At 47.6% G+C, this 21,735-nt stretch overlaps 1 protein-coding gene across 1 annotated transcript; it reads right to left on the bottom strand.

Annotated features, from left to right (window-relative positions):
* Positions 1-1,131: 1,131 nt before the first annotated feature.
* On the bottom strand, positions 1,132-20,465 carry rnf141 (ring finger protein 141). The gene is made up of 6 exons (XM_052028859.1): positions 20,338-20,465; positions 17,906-18,114; positions 11,866-11,974; positions 8,845-9,017; positions 4,319-4,426; positions 1,132-2,996 (listed from the first exon to the last, which is right to left on the bottom strand). The coding sequence occupies exons 2-6, from the start codon at positions 18,046-18,048 to the stop codon at positions 2,846-2,848; spliced, it is 684 nt and encodes a 227-aa protein (XP_051884819.1). The 5' UTR covers positions 18,049-18,114; positions 20,338-20,465; the 3' UTR covers positions 1,132-2,845.
* Between the last annotated feature and the right edge of the window lie 1,270 nt (positions 20,466-21,735).

The raw sequence follows: 21,735 nt of genomic DNA on the forward strand, positions 1-21,735 counted from the left end.
GGGCCTGTTCTGTGCTGCACTGTTCTGTGTTCTATGACTCACTCAGCCACTGGGGAATTCACTGCGTGTCATATCCATGGAAGTTCAGTAGTGGGGATTCATCGGTGGGATTGGTCAACAACTCTCCATTACCATCGGCTGATGGGACTCCAGAAGAGAACAAACTCCATCGCATTGATCAGGAATCTCTACACGTCTGAATATCCAGGATGAGTCCCAAACACCACTCCCAAAGACTTCATTTTAATTTTCCTCAAATCCCAACACACTGAGATAGTAGTTACATGTTCAGCATTTTGCCAGCTGTGCCTCAGGACAGAACTCTTGCCTCAGTCAGGAAGTCATGGGTTCACATTCCACCTGGAAGACTTTGAGGGACAGAAACCAGGGTTGATATTCCCAGGATGTAGGGCAGCAGGGTAGTGCTGCCCCACAGCTCCAGAGCCAGGTTCAATTGGGCGCTGTCGGGGTGGAGATTGCATGTTCCCCGAGACCACGGGGGGTCTGGTTTCCTTCCACTTCCCAAAGACGTGCAGTGGTCAGGTTAACTGACTTCTGTAAATTAACCCTCCCTGTGGAGAGGAATTAAAAGGGAATCAATGGGGTGTGTGAAGAGAAGTTGAGGGGTTCCAGGGAAATAAAGTGGGGAATGGAACTGATGGGACTGAGCAGTGTCGATGGGTCAAGGGCCTCTTTCTGTGTCACCATTGCACTTTCCCACAGAGCTAACCCTCTTGTCTATTACTTAACCTTAACCAACATTGCCACTTGTGGGATCTTGCTGTGCACCAGTCACTACACATCAAAAGTACTTGGGATATTGCGGTTGGGAAAGGTGTACAAACACAAGCCTATTTTTAATATTTACACCTGATTTCCTTACAGAGCCCGGACAGTAGGCAAGGTCACTGATGCAGCATGCACAATGATGCCAGTAGGCTTTAGTAATTACGTAGAAACACAGATACACAGCGACAACTTTGTCCACTCTGCACCAGCAATAATCACAGGCAAGTTGACGGAGACGCAGAGTGGTGGTGGGGGTACTGCCGGTAAGGTGCAGCGACTAAGTTGATAATCAGGGCACTCTCCCTTTGCTGAAAGATGAAGTGAAGATTCCTTGAACCCAGCTAATGGGCAAAACCTTTTATTGGTCTACATCCAGCCAACAGACAAAACTAATTAAAAAGATTTCACCAATAAAGCAAAGAACTTCCCAGATCTTCCTGCAAGGTAACACAAATAGGTGTACATTACTCATCAATAAAAGACAGCCATGACCATCAAAAATACTAACGTAATAATTAGTAGTCATTAACTTCATTATCGTGCAATTAAACTGTTCAGGATGCAGGTTATACCACCATCTTTGAATCCCGGCTACTGGACACTTGGATACTAGCCAACAGCAAAAGGATCTTCATAGTCTAATTTCTTGCCTCTATTTTCAACACAGGTGATTAGTACATTGGTCAGGGTGACTGAGAAGGCTGTACTAATAGGAACAAACAACCTGGGTGACAAGACTTTGAATGTGCTACTGAAAGCCCTCTGTGGAAGGCGAGAGCCGCAAAGTTTCATTGCTCGATGCTTACGCACAGTACTCCACATACTAACCGGTCTGCGCACTGCAATTCTTCACATTCATCAGCAGGAATTCAAGTGTTAAGATAATTTGTAAACACTGCTGCAGTAGATACCCAATACTGCACGTTTGCACTGCAACTCCCTCCAGAACTGCTTACCATCTTCAGAAACTAGAACAAGTCAGATTGATGAAGCAATTAAAATAGAGACTTCAGCACCCTGCCTTCACAGTCTGCTTGTGGAAACAGTAATTTTACAAAAAAATAAAGAGACTTATTTTGAGTAAGAGATTGGGTAAAGAGGAACGTCCAATGTAAAGGAATCTTGGAAACAGATGGAGGTTGAGAAGCAGTAAATCTTGACGTGGTCTGTGATGCAAATTGATTTGATAGAATTTGCAAATACTTGAATAATCTTATAAATTCAATTGTCTCCTACACATAAAAGCTGAAAGGGCAACGTTGCTTTTCAAAAATGAAAAATCATTAAAGCACCAATACAAATGAAGTAAATTTTCTTTTTGTACATAGGAGCAACCGTGGCCATAAACTGCAAACCAAAGCAGGTTACTTTCATGAGCTAAAGCAATATTCACTGTCACTCAGTGCACTCACAGTGCACCTGTTCCTCACTAATTACTATCTATAAAACATTTTTTTAAGACAACCCATATTTATGAAAATCTAGGAGTATCCTCACAGAAGCAGCAAGTCTTTTAAAAGCAGAATTTATAATCCATCAGGCACAATCGGCTGTTAAATCACCATCTTATTCTGTTCTGTCTGCAGTTCTATTTCAGTTCATTACAAGCACAGATATCCACATCCCTGCTTGGAAAATCACCACCAAGTCTCAGCCCAGCAATTAAATCTCACATGCAGTGATGAACTCAGGCACAAATACTGGATTAGTAGCTACATTTTTAGGAGGCAAACACCTCTTATCAATTCATATGAAGTCACACGGTCACACTTATTGAAAGGACCAACAAAACAAAAGTGAGTGCTAGAGGTGGTCTTGCCAACATGGACAAAATGCACGCTTGCCAGTGCATCAACTGCTTCACAAGAACACAGCCAGGATCTGCAGCCACCCTGTAGTCTGCTTTAGCTCATCATCAAATTGCCAGGGCAAAAATCAAAAGTGATCCAATATACAACGGCCTCAGTGCTCAAAATCTGTGGGAGATGATTTGTGTGTGTAAAAGAGACCAGATTTAAGGAGTCTGTTGTCAGGGGATAAACAGCTCCTGCAAGTCCTAGGGCTTGTGGGGTTGCCCAGCCTCATCTGCTATTTTGAGGATGTAGCTGGCGATGTCTTCTTCTGTCGGTGCATCAGACACCACCCAGGAGTCGCCGGCCTCCTTCACTTGCAGCCGACAAATTGGGCAGTTCCTGTTGTGATCACTCCTGCAGCAAAGAGATGAAACAAGCTCTCAGTTCGGGTGTTAACAGGCAAGGTTTTCCCTCACTCCTGGATAGCCTGGTAAACAGAGTTATAAACACAGTGACAACTTCCTCTTTCCCTTTCTTGGTAATTACCGTTCGGTGACTTGTAACAGTTCTCAGTCCAGCTACTGTTTAGTTTTAAAGTTCCCCACCTCATGTTCAAGCCCCTCCAAGGCTCTACAACCCTCAAGGTCACTGAATTCTTCCAATTCTAGTCTATTACAGATCCCTGATTTTTGCTGCCTCAGCAACAGTGCCATGGCATCAGTTGTCTGTGCCCTCAGCTCTGAAGTTCTCTCCCAACCCTTCCCTCTCATAATCCACCTCTGTCACTCACTAAGACCACCTCTTTGTCCAACCTTTCTTCATATGTCCTTTGGATGGCTTGGTGTCAACTTATCTTCCATCATCTTCTGTGAAGAGCCTTGGGTCATTTTATAACAGTAAAGGTGCCACATAAATGCACAGGGATTCACGCAGCCTCGGGCTAGTGCATGTTTCATTACTGAAGAAATTAGATGATTGATAACTCAAGACCATACACCTACCGGAACAGAAGACATTTGAGAATAGGGTGCACAGAGCAAACATCTCCACATCAGCTTTTCCCCACTCTGGGAGGAGCTGAGAGATACCATGGGGTCATGCAGCAAATCTATCTTGTTTTGGATCAGCACCTTCCAGGGAGGCACACTCCCTGGGCTCAGCAGTGCTTTCTACCTCAGCCTTGGGACTTTGAAGGTCAAAACTACAGCTGGCATATCTTTAGGTGATAGCAGACCACAAGCCTACTAACTAGATTCAGATTTATACAAGTCGTTTTTACATAGTGCTTTTAACAAAATAAAAAATAAGGGAAGTTGCATGGAGTTTTTTCAGTAGTTTACGGGGTAAATCACTCCTTACACTGCAGCTCCAGGCCTATATCCTAGACTCTGCAACCAGCAGAAGTGTGCGAGTACCTTCTGCACACAGACTGCAACGCTTCAAGGTAACAGCACATTACCACCTTCCCAAAGAATGGGCATTAAACGCACACCTTGCCAGCAATGCCCACAATCTAAGAATGACAAAGGTAAAAGCTCGCATCAGAACCACTGAATATTTATCAAGTGTAGCACTCAATACAGCAGCCTAACTTTTCCTTAACCGGCTCAGGGTTGGGTGGTTGTCATTTGTTCCATCGTCCCTGCCTTACTGCAACACCCAACTATTCCCATCGCCATCCCACTGGGCGAGTTGTTCCTGGAAGCCAGCCGTATGTGGAGGCTGAATAGACTCACCATTTGTCAATGCATTTCTGGCAGAAGCTGTGCGTACAGGGCAGAATGAGGTCAGCTCGACCATCCATACAGATACAACACTCTTCCTCGTCTGTCAGCTCCTTAATCCTACAGTAAAAGCAAATGGCATTTACGGTACATCCTGCCCAAAACACAATTTCATGCATTCATCAGTCAGTTGATACACAGTCTTTGAGCAATGCCCTCATCCCTACCTCAGGGCTGTGCCTTTGGGCGATACTGCTCCCAAAGCCCAGATGCCCCAGCTTCAATCCCCTGGTTATTTATTCCTCAGTTCTCTGGTGACTTCCGTGGTTTGGGGGGTGGTGGTTGGAAAGCACCCTTCTCCTCCATGGGTGCACAATGCTTGACTGAAGGCTACTGATGCAACAGTTAATGCCTTGCTGGTCAATTTAGTACAATTATAGAATCATACAGCAAAAAAAAACAAGCCCTCTCCGCCCACCTCACCCGTGTCGACATAACGCCTATCCACACTAACCCCATTTGTCTGCATTACACTAGTGTCCTCCATGCCTTCCCTATCCAAGCACCTGTCCAACATTGAAATTGTACCTGCTTCTACTGCCTCCTGTGATGAAGGTGTGAGGAGCCTTGTGTGCAGGATTAACATGAGGTTGGTATAGTGGCCAGCTGCTTCCTCACCACTCCAGTGACCCAGGTTCAACCTTCACCTCTGATGCTGTCTGTGTGGAGTTTGCACATTCTCCCTGTGACTGCGTGGGTTTCTCCCAGGTGCTCTAATTTCCTCTCACGTCCCACAAACCTGCGTATTGGTGGATTGATTGGCCACTGTAGTGTGCAGGTGAGAGGTAGAATTATGGAGGAGTTGATGGGAATGGGGTGAGGATATGGGCAGGAAAACTAATGGGAGAATGGGATTGCTGTGAGCCAGCACAGGCCTATCGTGAAACGAGGAGTCCAGGCACAGGCAGATCCCAAAGCCACCAGAGTCTGCACAGGTCCAGTGGCGGGGTCCGGATGTGGGGATTCCCCTGACAGTTTCTTTTCACTGTGTTAAAAGCACTGGGTAACATCTGTGATGTAAGAAAGCATGGAAAAATGGGTCCTGGGGCTGATCTTCTGATTTCACACTGAATCTGTTTATTAAGTGAAAAAGTCACAACTGTGTGTGTTTTTGGGTAAACAGTTGCACTCCTAAAAGTTGTTTATCAGATTCTATGACAGAATTGTTTCCATCTGCAGACTATGTTCCTCTGTTAGTAACTTCTTTAACCTTTGGACATGACTTGCTGTTTTCAGTAAGTCACCATCTCCCACCATGTGCTCAGCTTCCAAGCAAATTACCGCAGCAAGGAAGGATTTGGTTTCAAGTATGAATAAGTATAGATTTCTTCACACATTTGTTTTTTTACAGATTAAGTTCTGCCTCTCTCCTTACATCTGTTGCTGGAAGGGAATGACAACAGGATGTTTTCGGAGCTCAACGGTGTTATTTTGTTCCGGTTAATAGAAAATATTATTCAACCCGCTGCTTTAATTCTGGTGCAATGAATATCTAGGTCTTATCGAATGAAGCTACAGCCATTCAGTCATTGAAACTCTCCTAAATTCTGGACTTTTGAGCATATGCTGCGAAACCTGTTAGTCCAGACTTACAGGCAGACCCCAAAGCCACCAGAATCCACATGGAATCTAGTGGTGGGGTCCCGACCTGCAGGATTCCCTGGAATCATATCTCAGATTCCAGACAAGGCCATATCTGGTTCAGGATCCGAGGCCCCATTGATTTCAATGGTGACAGTGGGACAAAGATTTAGAAGGCAAAGGGAAAATAAGATACATTTTTTAAAGTTATTTTGCTTCACATTTTTCAGTTACGTGTTGTGGGTTTAAATTAACTCTTTTTAAAACCTGTTTTTTTGTGAGTAATTAATAATTTTAATTCTAAGAGTTTTTAAATGAATGTGGTATCAGTTTCTTGACAGCAGGACAGAAGATCAGCGTAAATTGTTCTGAGAGTCAATTAAACTAAGTTAGGAGGGAATGATGCTGTAATCACACAACTACTGAAGGAGATGTACAAGCACATTGTCACCAGGCATAGTCAAATGGAGTAGTTATTGATGATCACCAGTGACTTCAACAGATCAATCTATTGCTCGTTCCCTGTTAGGAAATTGCAGGCTATCCGTAAACAACTGCAGCCACTTCTTTGTTCTCTCCTGGTGCCCAAGCCCTTGTTTATAGTGCTACACTCCACTGACCAGTGGAACAGGCTAGAGGGGCTGGTCAGCCTCCTTCTCTGGGAATCGCAGAGATGTCAGCAGCCTTGCTGACACCACCTTGTGGTCAGTGAACAGCAGATACAGGATCTCAAAGTCAACTCGTCTTCCCTATTGTTTCACAGACATCAGTGTTGAAAAAATTGAAGTTACTGACAATAGCTTTGCAGCTGTATTATCTAAACACATCACTATATTAAACCTATATTCTTAAGTTACGATATTTTATTTAACCACTTACAGAACGAACAAATGTGCAAATGACTTTATCAATACCTTTCCGTATGTCCCACAAGTAACCTGCATTGGAGCATTGGTAACAGGATACAGAATCATTCAGCATGGAAGCTGACCCTTTGGCCCACTTTGACCATGCTGGCCATCAGGTACCTGTCTTTACTAATCACATTTTCCACCGCTTTCCCTGCAGCTTTCTATGCTGTGGCATTTCAATAAATAATTCTTAAGATGCTGTGTGAGTAAGCTGCCTCTGCCATCCCCTCAGAAAGTGCATTCTAGATTTCAACCACATTCTAAGTGAAAAAAAATCCTTAAATCCCTTCCTTCAAACCTATGCCCTCTGGTTATAGATTCCTCTGCTGAGAGGAAAAACTTCTCACTATATTTGCCCTTCATAACTTGTTTATCAGATGACTAAGTGCCATATGAAAGCACGTACTCAGCACTGCACTGAGAGGGCCAGTCTGGATTACGTGCTCACATGTTTGAATGCGCCATGAACACTCTGCTGATTTAGAGACAGACCACTGTGTGAGGGCTAACACTGTAACAACAATTACAGCAACCCCGCTCTCCTACAACAACATAGAGAAGGGAAAAGGGGAGCAATAGCATGGAAACACCACCATTTCAATTACTTTTCTAGGTCAAACATCAGTCTGACTTGTAAAATTATAAGCACTTCTTCATCAATGCTGGGTCTAAGTCCTGCAGCTCCTGACACTACAATCATGTCAGATGAACTTCAGTGATTCAAGATGTCTGGTCTTGTTAGCACTCCTTGAGCCCAGAATTATTTTTTTAAAACAGTTAGTGACAAACTTGTAGTGAAAAAGACATGACGGGATTACACAGCACAGAAATGGGCCCTTTTAACCCACCTCGTCCATGGCCTCTGTGTTGCCTATCGACACAAATCCCATTTGCGTGCATCAGGCCCACATCTCTCTTCTCCTTACTTATCCAAGTACCTGTCCAAACGCCTCTTGTAACTGTACCTGGCTTCACCACCTCCTCTGGCAGCTCATTCCAGGTATTCCCCACCCTCTGTATTGAAAATTTACCCCTCAGATCTCCTTTAAATTCCTCCCCTCTCACCTTAAGCCTGTGCGCTCTAGTTCTAGACTCCCCTGCCCTGGGAAAACAAGATTCTGACTTTCTATCCTATCTATGGCCCCCCCAGAATTTTATAAATCTCTATATAAGGTCACCCTTCAGCCTCCTACGTTCCAGTGAGAGCAAACCCAGCCTGTCCACCCTCTACTTACAATTACAGCCCTCCATTCCAGGAGGGTGAATCACTTCTAATGTCTCTACTAATGGTTGAATAAAGAAAGATAACTCTTTTACAGGTAACAAAGCATCTGGTGTACTGGTGTTTAACGGCAGCAGTGAAGGACAGACCAATTAGCCATGAAATGAACATTGTTTCCTTGAAAAACAGAATCATAGAATAGCACAGCACAATACAGGCCCTTCTGCCCACAATGTTGTGCCGACCTTTAAACCTCGCCTTAGACTACCTAACCCCTTCCTCCCTCATATCCCTCTATTTTAAATTCCTCCATATGCTTATCTAGTAATCTCTTGAATTTGACCAACGTACCTACCTCCACCACCGCCCCAGGCAGCGCATTCCATGCCCCAACCACTCTCTGGGTAAAAAACCTCCCTCTGATATCTCCCTTGAACTTCCCACCTATTACTTTACAGCCATGCCCTCTTGTATTGAGCATTGGTGCCCTGGGAAAGAGGCGCTGGCTGTCCACTCTATCTATTTCTCTCAATATTTTGTATACCTCTATCATGTCTCCTCTCATCCTCCTTCTCTCCAATGAGTAAAACTCTAACTCCCTTAGTCTCTCCTCATAATACATACTCTCTACGCCAGGCAGCATCCTGGTAAATTTCCTCTGCACCCTTTCCAACGCTTCCACATCCTTCCTATAATGAGGCGACCAAAACTGGACACAGTACTCCAAGTGTGGTCTAACCAGGAATGATTAGAAGTTTACTCACTTGCCCAGCCAGATGCTGGCCTGGCAGGATGGTCCATCTGCTGACGTGTCCTCACAGATGCTGCTTTGGCCAAGCACTCCGCCTGCCTGCATGGTGATCTCCCGATACAGCTGAGTGAACTGATAGAGATTTAGAATTCTGGAGGCCTCAATATTTCCAGTGGTCTTGTTAATCTGCCAGAAGTATTTGTCACATGATTGAAGTAAGCCAATTGCAAATAGCACACAAAAAATAATTTGCATTTATAAAGTACCAATAACAGAGTAAAGATGTCCCAAGGTTTATCATCAAACAGAATTCAACACAGCCACATATGTGAATAACACCTTGCTCAGAGATGTGGATTTTAAGGAGCATTTTCGAGAAGAAGCAAGGACATTTAGAGAGAGAATTCCAGTGCCTAGGAGTTAACAGCTCTCAGAAAGAATGAAAGCAGCACACTTAGTGTAACAGTCCTTCTGCCTTTATATTCAAAAACAAAATTTGAAAAAAGTTGTTCTTTGTGGAACATAAATGATGTAACAGAAAGAGAGGAAATTTAACTGGTGAAATTTAACAGTGAAAGACTTCTGTTTGTGTGCCATCCAGACAGATCATTCCATACACAAGTACACTGAGTTACAGAGAAAGTGCAGTGCAGATAGGCAAATAAGGTGCAAGGGCCACAACAAGGTAGACTGGGAGATCAAAAGCTCAAGAATTTAGTGTATCCTTTAGCTAATGAGAGGTCCATTCAAGAGTCTAAAAACAGTGGGATAGAGTCTGGCGGCTCATGCTCTCAGGCTTTTGTATCTTCTGCCCGATGGGAGAGGGGAGAAGAGAGAATGACTGGGGTGGGAGGGGTCCTTGATTATGTTGGCTGCTTTCCCCGGGCAGCGGGAAGTGTGATAATGGAAGGAAGGTTGGTTTGTGTGATGGACTGAGCTACATTCACAACTCTGCAATTTCTTGCGGTCTTAGGTATTTAGGACGACCATTTGTTTTACAGCCCCTTGCACCCCCACCACCCCACTCCTCCCAGCCTCTCTCCCCCACCAAAATTCTGTGCTCTGTTGACTTCAAGCAATTGACATGACCCGTCGGGAGGAGTTGTAGTCACCACAAAGTGTCAGTAATAGGAACATAATTTTCTGATGAGACTATTAATGTTAATGCCGTTTACTTCTCCAGGGTGCTGCCCAACTGCATTTTGCTCTTATTTCAGACATCCAGCAGCTGCAGTATTTTGCCTTTACAGCAAGATCACCTTCTAATAACGTTGAAAATTTGCCTAAATTATGCAAGGATTGAATCATAGAACAGTACAGCACAGGAACAGGCCCGTCGGCCCACCATGTCTGTGCTGGCCATGATGCCAAATGAAATTAGTCCCATCTGCCTGCACATGATCCATATCCCTCCTTTCCCTTCACGTGCCTGTCTAAATGCTTCTTAAATGCCATGGGAAACGTCTTGGTATATCCCATGTGGGAAATCTAAGACATTTTCCATGTCCTGGAAAACTACAGGCGTAAAATGTGCTGTAATCAGGAGGAAGTCAGGCTCTGAGTTTTGGAACAACAACTGAGGCTAAGTGGAGACACAGGAGATGCTGGAATCTGGAGCAGATGAGATGCTGGAGGAACTCAGCGGGCCAGGCAGCATCTATGGAGGAAGTCCAGATGAAGGGTCTCGAGCCGAAATGGCGACTGTCCATTTCCCTCCAGAGATGCTGCCTGACCCAATGAATTCCTTGTTCACATGAATCAGAGTAAACAGCGTACACAGTAATAATAAATACAACAGTGAGTGCAAAACAGAATGGTGCATAGGTTGCAGCGCAAACTGAAGTGGTGCAGAAAGACAACAATGGAATAACTGAGGGAGGGTAGAGCTAACCGTATTCTCTGGGTAGACTGACCATTGGGATAAGCTGTAAACAAGGTCATCCGGTCAACGAGCGGATGGGAGCAGTTAGAGAAGTGAGAATGTAGGAGTTGCGAAGTACAGAGCAGGAGGACGTGCCCAGCAGGTCATGCTCAGCATCTCCTCCAGTTCCACAAGAAAACCAGCTACAAGTAAATCACTGCTTCATCTGGAGCATGTGTATGGGGGCAGGGACAATGAAAGGGGAAGCAGCGATGCATCTAAGTTCCTTACATCTGTCTTCCTCTACTAGTTACACTGTGGTATATGATATCATTTCCTCTTCCTTTATAGAGTAGTAATTCAACAGCATATGATGCAAATTAAAATACAGAGTTCCAGATTATTGTCAGGATTCATTTAGGATTATTGTCACCCCGGTGCCATAGTCTTTAGGGAGACTCCCTGCCCAATTAGTGTTCAGAACCAAAAACTGATTAGGAAGCAAAGTGCCCTCAGGAGTCTCTTGAACTACCCACCTGTTCTTTCTTTACCCTGGTGTATATGATAATAAGCTAATCTATCAATCACCCCAGTGAAAGATTAGTTCATTGTTATATAATGACCAGCAGGTTCTTGAACCTAACTGCAGTGGAACACTATCGACCATTGCACTTTTTTCCCCACTGTATGGCTTAGTTTTATGTATAATTTATATTGTGCGTTGTCTTATCTATGTCCCTGCGATGCTACTGCAAGTTTTTCACTATAGTGTACCTTACCATACTTGTGCAGATGACAATAAACTCGACGATTTGAGTTTTACCATCAGGGATATCCACCCTGCCCTACCCTCACTGCTCCTTAATGAATGTTCTTTCTCTCTTTTCCAATTTTGATGAAGACTCTTCGACCTGAACTGTTGACTCTGTTTCTCTTCCCACAGATGCTGCCTGACCTACTGAGTATTTCCAGCATTTGCTGCTTTTATTTTAAAGATTTTCAGCAACTGCAATTTTTTTTGATTTTTGTTTCAACTTATATGGTGTTTTTCAGGAATGCACCTCCTGAATATCTTGGATTCAACTGCATATAACATAATGTATTCAAGTATTTTGTACAAAGTAAATGGTTATTTTTTATTAGCAAACTATTTAAATGCAGAATGTGTCATACCTTTGAGCTTACAATGCGAACAATGACCTTCCAAAGAGCTGAGGAGTCAGATCCAGGCTGTACTTCAAACAGCAAGTACTTTTCCTGTCCTGCAGCCAACCTCTCCATACTATTGTGGGTGGAATACAAAACGATAACATTACTTTCAGTAACCTGGGTGCAAAGGTATAAATACCAACAGTCTGAGCCTTTGAGTAACTTAAATTTGTTCTTTCAGACAATAATTCAATCTTTTCACCACCAACACACTGGAGCTACCGGATACATAGAATATATAGAACATAGAACAGTCCAGCACAGGAACAGGCCCTTCAGCCCACAATGTCTGTGCCAAACACAATGTCAAATTAAACTAAATCTCTTCTGCCTGTACCTGATCCAAATCCCTCCATTCCCTGCATATTCACGTGTCTAGCCTCTTAATCGTATCTGCTTCCATCACTATCCCTGGCAGCCCGTACCATCCACCCGCCACGCTTTATGTACAAAAAAACGTTCCCCTCTCACCTTAAATGTACGTCTTCTGCTATTTGAACGTTATTGCTAGGATACCTCCAGGGTACATGGCAGCAGCCTATCAAGGCTACTTCAACAATACTGTCCAGGGCTGTCCTCCAACAACAAGAAACAGGCAGTAAAAACATGGCAACACTTGCAAGATGCCCCCTTGATATGCATACTGTCCTGACATGTGTACATCTGTGGATCACATGGAGCACAAACCCCACCAGCTGAGCTGGACTCTCTGCCTCTGTGCTGTACATTCCAGCAGAAGGTGCAGTTAAATAGTGAACTCAGGAAAAACACCAACTAAGACCCTCAGAGCAGAAGCAGCATGGGATTCCCCACAGCAAGGAAACAATCACAACAATGTCCACTTATACAACATCCTAAGGTACATAACCGAGGTGTGAACGATATATTCTGCTAAAGGAAGACAGATGATGAGTTGACAGCAAGTTTTAAGATTGTGCCTTTTATCATTATCAGGAAGGCAGCTCAGTATGAAGTATGTTAGATTTCATACAGCATGGAAACAGGCCCTTTGGCCCAACTGGTCCATGCCAAGACTCCCACCTAAGATTTGCCCGTGTTTGGCCCATATCCCTCTAAATCTTTCCTATCCATGTACCTGTCCGAGTACCTTTTAAATGTGGTTAATGTACCTGCCTCAACCACTTCCTCTGGCAGCTCGTTCCATATACTGACCACGACACGGTAGTGTAGCGGTTAGCGTAACGCTATTACAGCACCAATGACCCCAGTTCAATTCCCAACATTGCCTATTTGTACATTCTCCCCCGTCTGCGTGGGATTCCTCTGGGTGCTCCGGTTTCCTCCCACATTCCAAATACCTAGAGGTTAGGAGTTGTGGGCATGCTATGTTGGCGCCAGAAGAGTGGCGACACTTGCGGGCTGCCCCCAGCACATTGTCAGTAACGCAAAAAGACACATTTCACGGTGTATTTTGATGTACATGTGACTAATAAATAAATATCTATCTAAATATCTAAAAAGTTGCCCTTCAGGTTCTTATTAAATCCATCCCTTCTCACCTTAGACGTGCCCTCTAGTTCTTGATTCCCCAACCCTGGGAAAAAGACTAGAGTGCGCCTTCACCCTTTCTATGCCCTCGTGATTTTATACACCTCTAAGATCACTCCTCCTTCTCATATGCTCCAATAAATAAAGTCTCAACTTGCTCAGGCACGGTAGTGTAGCGGTTAGCGTAACGCTATTACAGCGCCAGTGACCCGGGTTCAATTCCGACCACTGTCTGTAAGGAGTTTGTACGTTCTCCCCGTGTCTGCGTGGGTTTCCTCCGGGTGCTCCGGTTTCCTCCCACGTTCCAAAGACGTACAGGTTGGGAAGTTGTGGGCATGCTATGTTGGCGCCGGAAGCGTGGCGACACTTGCGGGCTGCCTCCAGAACACTCTACGCAAAAGATGCATTTCACCATTTGTTTCGATATACATGTGACTAATAAATACATCTCATCTTGAGTCCTGGCAGCATCCTCGTAAATCTCCTCTGCACTCTTTCCAGTTTAATGGCACCTTTCCTATAGCAGGGCGACCAAAACTGAAAATATTTCAAATGCTGCCTCACCAACTTCTTGTACAACTGCAACGTAACATCCCAACTTCTATACCCAGTGCCCTGACTGATGACAGCTAGTATGCCAATTGCCTTCTTCAACACCCTGTCTACCTGCGATGCCACTTTCAGGGAACCATGCACTAGTGCTTCAAGGTCCCTCTGCTCTACAACACTCCCCAGGGCCCTGCCGTTCACTGTGAAAGTCAATGCAACACCTCGCACTTATCTGAATTAAACTCCATTTGCCATTCCTCGGCCCACTTACCCGGGTGATCAAGATCCCCCTGTACATCCTGATATCTATCTTCACTGTAAATGACACTGCCTATTTTAGTGTCATCTTCAAACTTATTAAGCATACTTTGTACATTCTCATCCAAGCCATTGATATAGATGACAAATAGTAGTGGGCCCAGCACTGATTCCTGGGGAACACCAATAGTCATGGGCTCCGGTCCAAAAAACCTTCCACCATCACCCTCTGCTTCCTACCATCATGCCAGTTGTGTATCCAATTAGCTAGTTCTCCCCGGATCCCATGTAATCTAACATAGCAGCCTACCATGTGGGACCTCATCAAAGGCCTTACTGAAGTCCATACAGATTCCATCCTACCACCTTGCCCTCATCAACCAAATTTCTACTTGGTTACTTCTTCAAAAAACTCAATCAAATTTGTGAGACACCATCTCCCACACACAAAGCAATGTTGACTATCGCTAATCAACTCGTCTTTCCAAATGCATGTATATCTTACCCCTCAGAACCCCCTCTACTTATCTACCACAGACTTACTGGTCCATAGTTCCCAGGTTTTTCTTTGCAGATCTTCTTAAACAAAGGCACAACATTCGCTGCCCTCCAGTCTACCAGCACCTTGCCCGTCACTAACAATGATGCAAATATCTCAGCCAGGGCTGCCGCAATTTCTTCTCCAGCTTCCCAGTGTTCTTGGATATACCTGATCAGGCCATGGAGATTTATCTATCCTCTTATATGTTTTAAGACATCCAGCACCAACAGTATTGCAGACTATCTCTAAGACATCCCCATTAACTATCTCAAATTGTGAAGTCTTCATGTCTTTCTCCACAGTAAAAACAGAGGAGAAATATTCATTGAGGACCTTGCCCATCTCCTGCGGCTCCACACAAAGATGCCAACTTTGGGGCCTTTTGTCTCTCTAGTTACGTTTTTTCCGTTAATATACATAAGATCTCTTTGGATTCTCCTCAATCTTTTCTGCCAAAGTGATCTCATGCCCCCTTTTTAACCTGCTGACTTCCTTCTCAAGCACACTCCTGCATCCCCTATAATCCTCCAGGGATTCGCCTGATCCCTGCTGCCCGTACCTGACCCACACCTCTTCCTTTACCTGACCAGAGCCTCAATATCCCTCATCATCCAAGGTTCCCTACTCCTGCCAGCCTTGCCCCTCACTCTAACAGGAACATGCAGCCCTTGAACTTTCATTATCTCAGTTTTAAAAGCCTTCCACTTGCCAGATGTCCCATCGCCTGTAAACAACCTACACTAATCAATTTTTGCAAGTTCCTGTCTAATACAGTCAAAATTTGCCTTGCGCCAATTTAGAACGTTAACTTATGGGTCAGATCTGTCTCTTTCCATAACTAATTTAAAACTAATAGAACTACAGTCACGGTTCACCCAGGACACATCATGTTGAAAAGATTTGTTTACCATTATTTACAAGAACAATAATTCCCAGATGAGAAGACTAAACAGAGAGTTTTCTGAAATTCTGCTCAGAAAATATGTCAGAGGTCAGTTTGAACATCCAACTCTCGAAAGGAGAGCCTAGATGACCAGGAGCACGTTCAAAACTTTACGCGTGCACTAGAGAAACAAAGGACTGCAGATGCTGGAATATAGATGAAAAATACTATAAGATATCTTTATTAGTCACATGTACATCGAGACATACAGTGAAATGCATTTTTTGCATTGAGTGTTCTGGGTGCAGCCCACAAGTGTCGCCACGCTTCCGGCGCCAACATAGCATGCCCACAACTTCCTAACCCGTACGTCTTTGGAATGTGGGAGGAAAACCAGAGCACCCGGAGGAAACCCACGCAGGCACGGGGAGAACGTACAAACTCCTTACAGACAGCAGCTGGAATTGAACCCAGGTCACTGGCTCTGTAATAGTGTTGTGCTAACCGCTACACTACCGTGCCTGCCCTCATGTTCCTGTCCCGGATTGAACTGGGGACCTTTCGTGTGTGAGGCGAATGCGATAAACCGCTACACTAAAGAAACAACTCAACAAGCCAGGCAGCATCCGTGGAGAAAAGCAGGCGGTCATCGTTTTGGGTCAGGACCCTTCTTCAGGACTGAAGATAGGAAAAGGGGAAGCCCAGTATATAGGAGGGAAAAGCAGAGCAGTGATAGGTGAACAAACGAGGGGAGGCGGGGTGGGCACAGGGTGGTGATAGGTAGATGCAGGTAAGAGATAGTGATGGGCAGGTGCAGGGGAGGAGGGGAGAGCAGATCCACCGGGGGATGGGTCAAAGGTAAGGAGAGAGAGGGGAAAAAGTGGGGTAGAAAAAAAGCTAGGAAAGGAAAGAAGCATGGTTGGGGGGGGGGGGGGGGGGGATGTGGGGCACAGTGTTCCACCCGTAAGGTTAAACATTTGGAAACTTGGGCAACAGGTGCCTATGAACTTCCATTGTTAACTAATATCATGGCACGTCCTGGGCAGTCAACCTCTGCATCATCTTCCTGGTTTTCACACACTGCAACAACTTTTGTTCAAAGAGAGAAAAGGCAGTACTGCAAATATCAAAAGCCACTGTCCAAATGTCTGGAAATCCCGACGGTCTGACATTTAGCTCACTCTGCCCTGTACCCACGCTCCTTATAAAGCGACCAGGGGTCTATTTCCCATACTCCTTTTAACCACGTTGGAGTCCCGTTTCCACAACTCTCTATAAACTCGCTGGGGCCCCAATCTCAGGCTCCATAGAAACTCACCAGGGTCTTGTTTTCATGCTCCTTATAAGATCACCAGGCCCTGTCTCCAGCACACCTTTTAAATGCACAGGGCCCAGATTCCACAGTCCTTTTAAACTTACAGGGTCCCTTTAAACTCAGTCAGACCTGGTTTCCAGCACTGACTTTAACATTGCCAGATTTCCCCACATTCTCCTTAAACTCACCTGACTCACTGAGAGATTTATTACCTACTGTGTAACATCTCAAAAAAAGATAATTAAAAATGTGTTGGGTATTAATTGGAGTAACATCCAATAATCAGGAAAACCTGCTAGTCCAGCATCACTTGCTGGAGAGAGCCAGATTATCAGACTTTTACTGTAATCTGGGACCAAACACAAATGGAATATAACTTCATTTGCACCTTTATACTGCACGTTCAGCTTTATTTTAAGTAGCAAGGGAGATTTGTTAACGTCTGGGGAGAGAGCAGGGAATGGGACTGATGGGACAACTTTTTAAAGGTAACACAAGCACAACGGACTGACCGATCTGTTGCTGTGATGCGAGGTTCTTTAATGAGAAGACATTGCACTATCTACTCACCAGATCTGGTGACCGGTCACTTTATTAGCCTGACATCAGAGCGATGATCAGATATTCAAGTGCAGGTCCTTCCCAGGTTATGAACGCCCGACTTGTGTACAGCCTGTACGTACGAATGAGCACTTGGGAGACCGGTGGGACGGATTTGCCGGCCAGGTGGGAACTCAGTCCATGGCCACATTTCCAACTTGTGAACTGCTCGGGTTACGAACTGTTCACAGAAACGGGGATCCTGTCGTCACCTGGGGAGGGCCTGTATTTTGTTGTATTACTGTTAATTTCAACCCGTGATCCTCTCAACACAAAACGTGTTCCTCCATCTGTGATGAAGCCTCTTTATTCTCAGACATGGCACAAAATGAACGAGGAAACAACTCACATCTCATTAAGCTCTGCCACTCTGGCAAGAAACTCCTCATAGGTCAGGAAGCCACTTTCCCTCACCAGGGCAGCATGCCTCATCACCCTGTCCGGTAACTTAGTAAAGACCGTCGGAGCTTGGTTGGAGATATGTTGACCCATTATCGGATGACTAACGGGTGGCTTGGCCACAGGGCTCTAGCGTTGGGTCATCTGTAAAGCTTGTGTCTGTGTGAAGAGGGAACACGTGACAAGTTCTGTCAATGTCCTTAATGAAGACAAGAGTTAAAATAAATGCAGGAATAATCCTACAGTGCACCACCATCACACTCTTCAGCTTAGCAACCACGGGAACAGAAATGGCAGAGCACTGGGTCATTAGGTCAGGCAGTGGGCAGGGCAGAAATGTGCAGTGAGGCAGGGGTCAAAGTACAAGGGATGTGCGTTGAAGAGCTGAGGGGGGGACGGGAGGGGGGGAACAGGATGTTGAGAAGCTGGGGAACGGGGGGGGGTTCGAAGAGTGGGGGTGGGATGGGGGGGGTTCGAAGAGTGGGGGTGGGATGGGGGGGGGTTCCAAGAGTCGGGGTGGGATGGGGGGGGGGGTTCCAAGAGTCGGGGTGGGATGGGGGGGGGGGGGTTCCAAGAGTCGGGGTGGGATGGGGGGGGGGGGTTCCAAGAGTCGGGGTGGGATGGGGGGGGGGTTCCAAGAGTCGGGGTGGGATGGGGGGGGTTCCAAGAGTCGGGGTGGGATGGGGGGGGGGGTTCCAAGAGTCGGGGTGGGACGGGGGGGTGTCAAGGGAACTGGGACTTTTGGGGTGCGGAGCAGAGGGTTGTGGGGGGTGGGTCAGTGTTGTGGGTGTGTTGAAGGGCAAGGATGGGATGTGTAGGATGGGGAGAGGATGCTCGGGGTGGGGGTGGGTCTGCTGTGTGGGGAGAGGGACAATGGGGGCATAGAATGGGGAGTGTGGGGTGGGCAACAGGTGGGTCAGTTTTGGGTGTGTGGAGGGGGTGTGAGGAATTTGGGGGTGGGGATCTGAGTGGGGTGGTGAGGGTGGTGGACGGCTGAGGGAGGTGTGGAGGGGGTGTGAGCAGGTATGGAGGGTCCGGAGATGAGGGTGTTAGAGGGGTGAGAGGAGAGGTCTGGAATGAGGGAGGGGAGAGGAGGGGGGGTGGTGTGAGGGGGGTGGAGGGATGAGGAGGCTGAAGGGTGTGTGTGTGTGTATGTGTGTGTGTGGGGGGGTGAGGGAGGGTGTGGGGGTATGGGGGGGTGAGGGAGGTGGTGTAAGGGGGGTGCGGTGTGATGGTGGGGGGGTGAAGAGGGTGAGTGGTGTGGAGGAGTGAGGGGGGTGGTGTGGGGAGGGTGAGGGGGTGTGGGGAGGGTGTGGTGATGGGAGGGGGTGGGGGGTGAGGGGTGTCTAAGGGTGAGGGAGGTGGAAGGGGGTGCGGAGGGTGTGGGGGTGCGGTGATGGGAGGAGTGAGTGAGGGGTGTGGGGAGTGTGGTGATGGGAGGAGTGAGTGAGGGGTGTGGGGAGTGTGGTGATGGGAGGGGGTGGGGATGAGGGGTGTCTAGGGGTGAGGGAGGTGGTGTGATGGTGTGGGGGGTGAGGGAGGTGGAAGGGGGTGGGGGAGGGTGTGGGGTGCAGTGATGGGAGGGGTGAGTGAGGTGGTGTGGGGGTGTGGAGGGGGTGAGGGAGGTGTGGGGTGAGGGGTGTGGTGATGGGAGGGGGTGGGGGTGAGGGGTGTCTAGGGGTGAGGGAGGTAGTGTGATGGTGTGGGGGGGTGAGGGAGGTGGAAGGGGGTGGGGGGAGGGAAGGGGGTGGGGTGCAGTGATGGGAGGGGTGATGGGAGGGGTGAGTGAGGGAGGTGTGGGGTGAGGGGGGTGTGGGGTGAGGGGTGTGGGGAGGGTGTGGTGATGGGTGGGGGTGAGGGGTGTCTAGGGGTGAGGGAGGTGGTGTGATGGTGGGGGGGGTGAGTGAGGCGGAAGGGGGTGGGGGGAGGGGAGGGGAGTGAGTGAGGCGGAAGGGGGTGGGGGGAGGGGAGGGGAGTGAGGTGGTGTGGGGGTGTGGAGGGGGTGAGGGAGGTGAAAGGGGGTGGGGTGAGGGGGGTGTGGGGAGTGTGGTGATGGGAGGGGGTGGGGGGTGTCTAGGGGTGAGGGAGGTGGAAGGGGGTGCGGTGATGGGGGGTGAGTGAGGTGGTGTGGGGGGAGGGTGTAGGGAGGCAGGTAGGAGGGGGTGGGAGTGAGGGTGGGGAGGGGGGGTGGGGAGGGGGGGGTGGGGAGGGGGGGTGGGGAGCGGGGTGCGGTGATGGGGGGCCCCGGGCCGGGCCAGGCGGTGCGGGTGGAGGTTGGGCCCGGGCCAGAACCAGGGCCTGTCCCGGGGCGGCGGCCCCGCTCTCTGGTCCGGGGGCCGGACGCCGTGTTGCCGGGGGACGGGCCCCGAGCCGCGCTCTCACCTGCCGGCCCAGGGCCGGGCCTCGCTCCCCCCGCTCGGCGCCTCGGCTCCGACCCGCCGCCCCGCGCGCTCCCGCCGCCGCCCTGCCCCTCCCCCCGCGCGAGGGCGCGCCCAGCGCTGACGTCACAGCGGGGCGGAGCGAGCTGCGCTCCGGGCTAGGGGCGGGGCCGTGGCCGAGGGGCGGGGCTGTGGGAGCGGGGCGGGGTCTGGACTGGGGGGCGGGGCTTGGGCCAAGTGAGGGCTGCGGTGCTCTGTGATTGGTCCGAGGGCTGAGATTGACAGGAGCCCCGGATTGATTGACGTTTGATATCAATGACGTTCATTTAAAAACAAAACGCTGCAGAAGCCCGTGGCGAGCAGTAAATGCTCAGCAGGTCGGGCAGCATCCAGGGAGCAGGGAACAGCGGTCCGATGTGAGGTCACCGCCCTGGGGCGTTAATTCTGTTCCTGGCTCCACAGACGCCGCCCGACCTGCTGAGTGTTCCCCGCAATTTCTGTCTCTATCTCTTGACAATATAAACCATCCTCTCCGGATGCATCCCGGCTCGGGACGGCAACTGCTCTGGCCGGGACCGCAAGAAACTGCAGAGAGTTGTGCACACAGCCCAGCGCGTCACAGACACCAGCCTCCCCTCCTCGGATTCTGTCTACACTTCCTGCTGCCTCGGTAGAGCAGCCAGCATGAGCAAAGACCCCACCCATCCAGGACATTCTCTCTTCTCCCCCCTCCCATCAGGCTGAAAACACGTACCACCAGGTCAAGGACAGCTTCTATCCCACTTTTGAATGGACCTCTAGTACGATAAGATGGACTCTTGATGAGATGAGATTTCTTTATTAGTCACATGTACATCGAAACACACAGTGAAATGCACCTTTTGCATAGAGTGTTCTGGGGGCAGCCCGCAAGTGTCGCCACGCTTCCGGCGCCAACATAGCATGCCCACAACTTCCTAACCCGTACGTCTTTGGAATGTGGGAGGAAACCGGAGCACCCAGAGGAAACCCATGTGGACACAGGGAGAACGTACAAACTCCTTACAGAGAGCAGCCGGAATTGAACCCAAAATCACAGAAGACAATCTATCTCCTCGTGGCCCTTGCACCTTATTGTCTGCCTGCACTGCACTTTCTCTGTAACTATAACACAATATTCTGCATTCTGTTATTGATCTTCCCTTGTACTACCTCAATGTACTTATATTTTGAAATGATCTGTATGAACGGCATGCAAAACAAAGATTTTCACTGTATCTTGATATCATGTGACAATAATAAAGCAATTACCAATTCCTGATTAATGGCAATGGCTGTACAGGATCAAATGTAAGTTGCTGAAGACCTTGAAGTGACTGTTTAGGATGTCACAGTTTACCGGGACAGTTCAGATTAAATATTA

Source organism: Pristis pectinata, chromosome 14 (genome assembly GCF_009764475.1).
Source record: "Pristis pectinata isolate sPriPec2 chromosome 14, sPriPec2.1.pri, whole genome shotgun sequence".
NCBI lineage: Eukaryota > Metazoa > Chordata > Chondrichthyes > Rhinopristiformes > Pristidae > Pristis > Pristis pectinata.

Excerpts from the sequence above, each read along its gene's own strand:
- rnf141 (XM_052028859.1), bottom strand. The coding sequence starts at position 18,048 with ATGGGTCAACATATCTCCAACCAAGCTCCGACGGTCTTTACTAAGTTA. Across the intron at positions 4,427-8,844 it reads GCCAGCATCTGGCTGGGCAA|GATTAAGGAGCTGACAGACG; the intron begins GTGAGTAAACTT and ends CTTTTACTGTAG. Across the intron at positions 2,997-4,318 it reads CAGAAATGCATTGACAAATG|GAGTGATCACAACAGGAACT; the intron begins GTGAGTCTATTC and ends TCTTTGCTGCAG.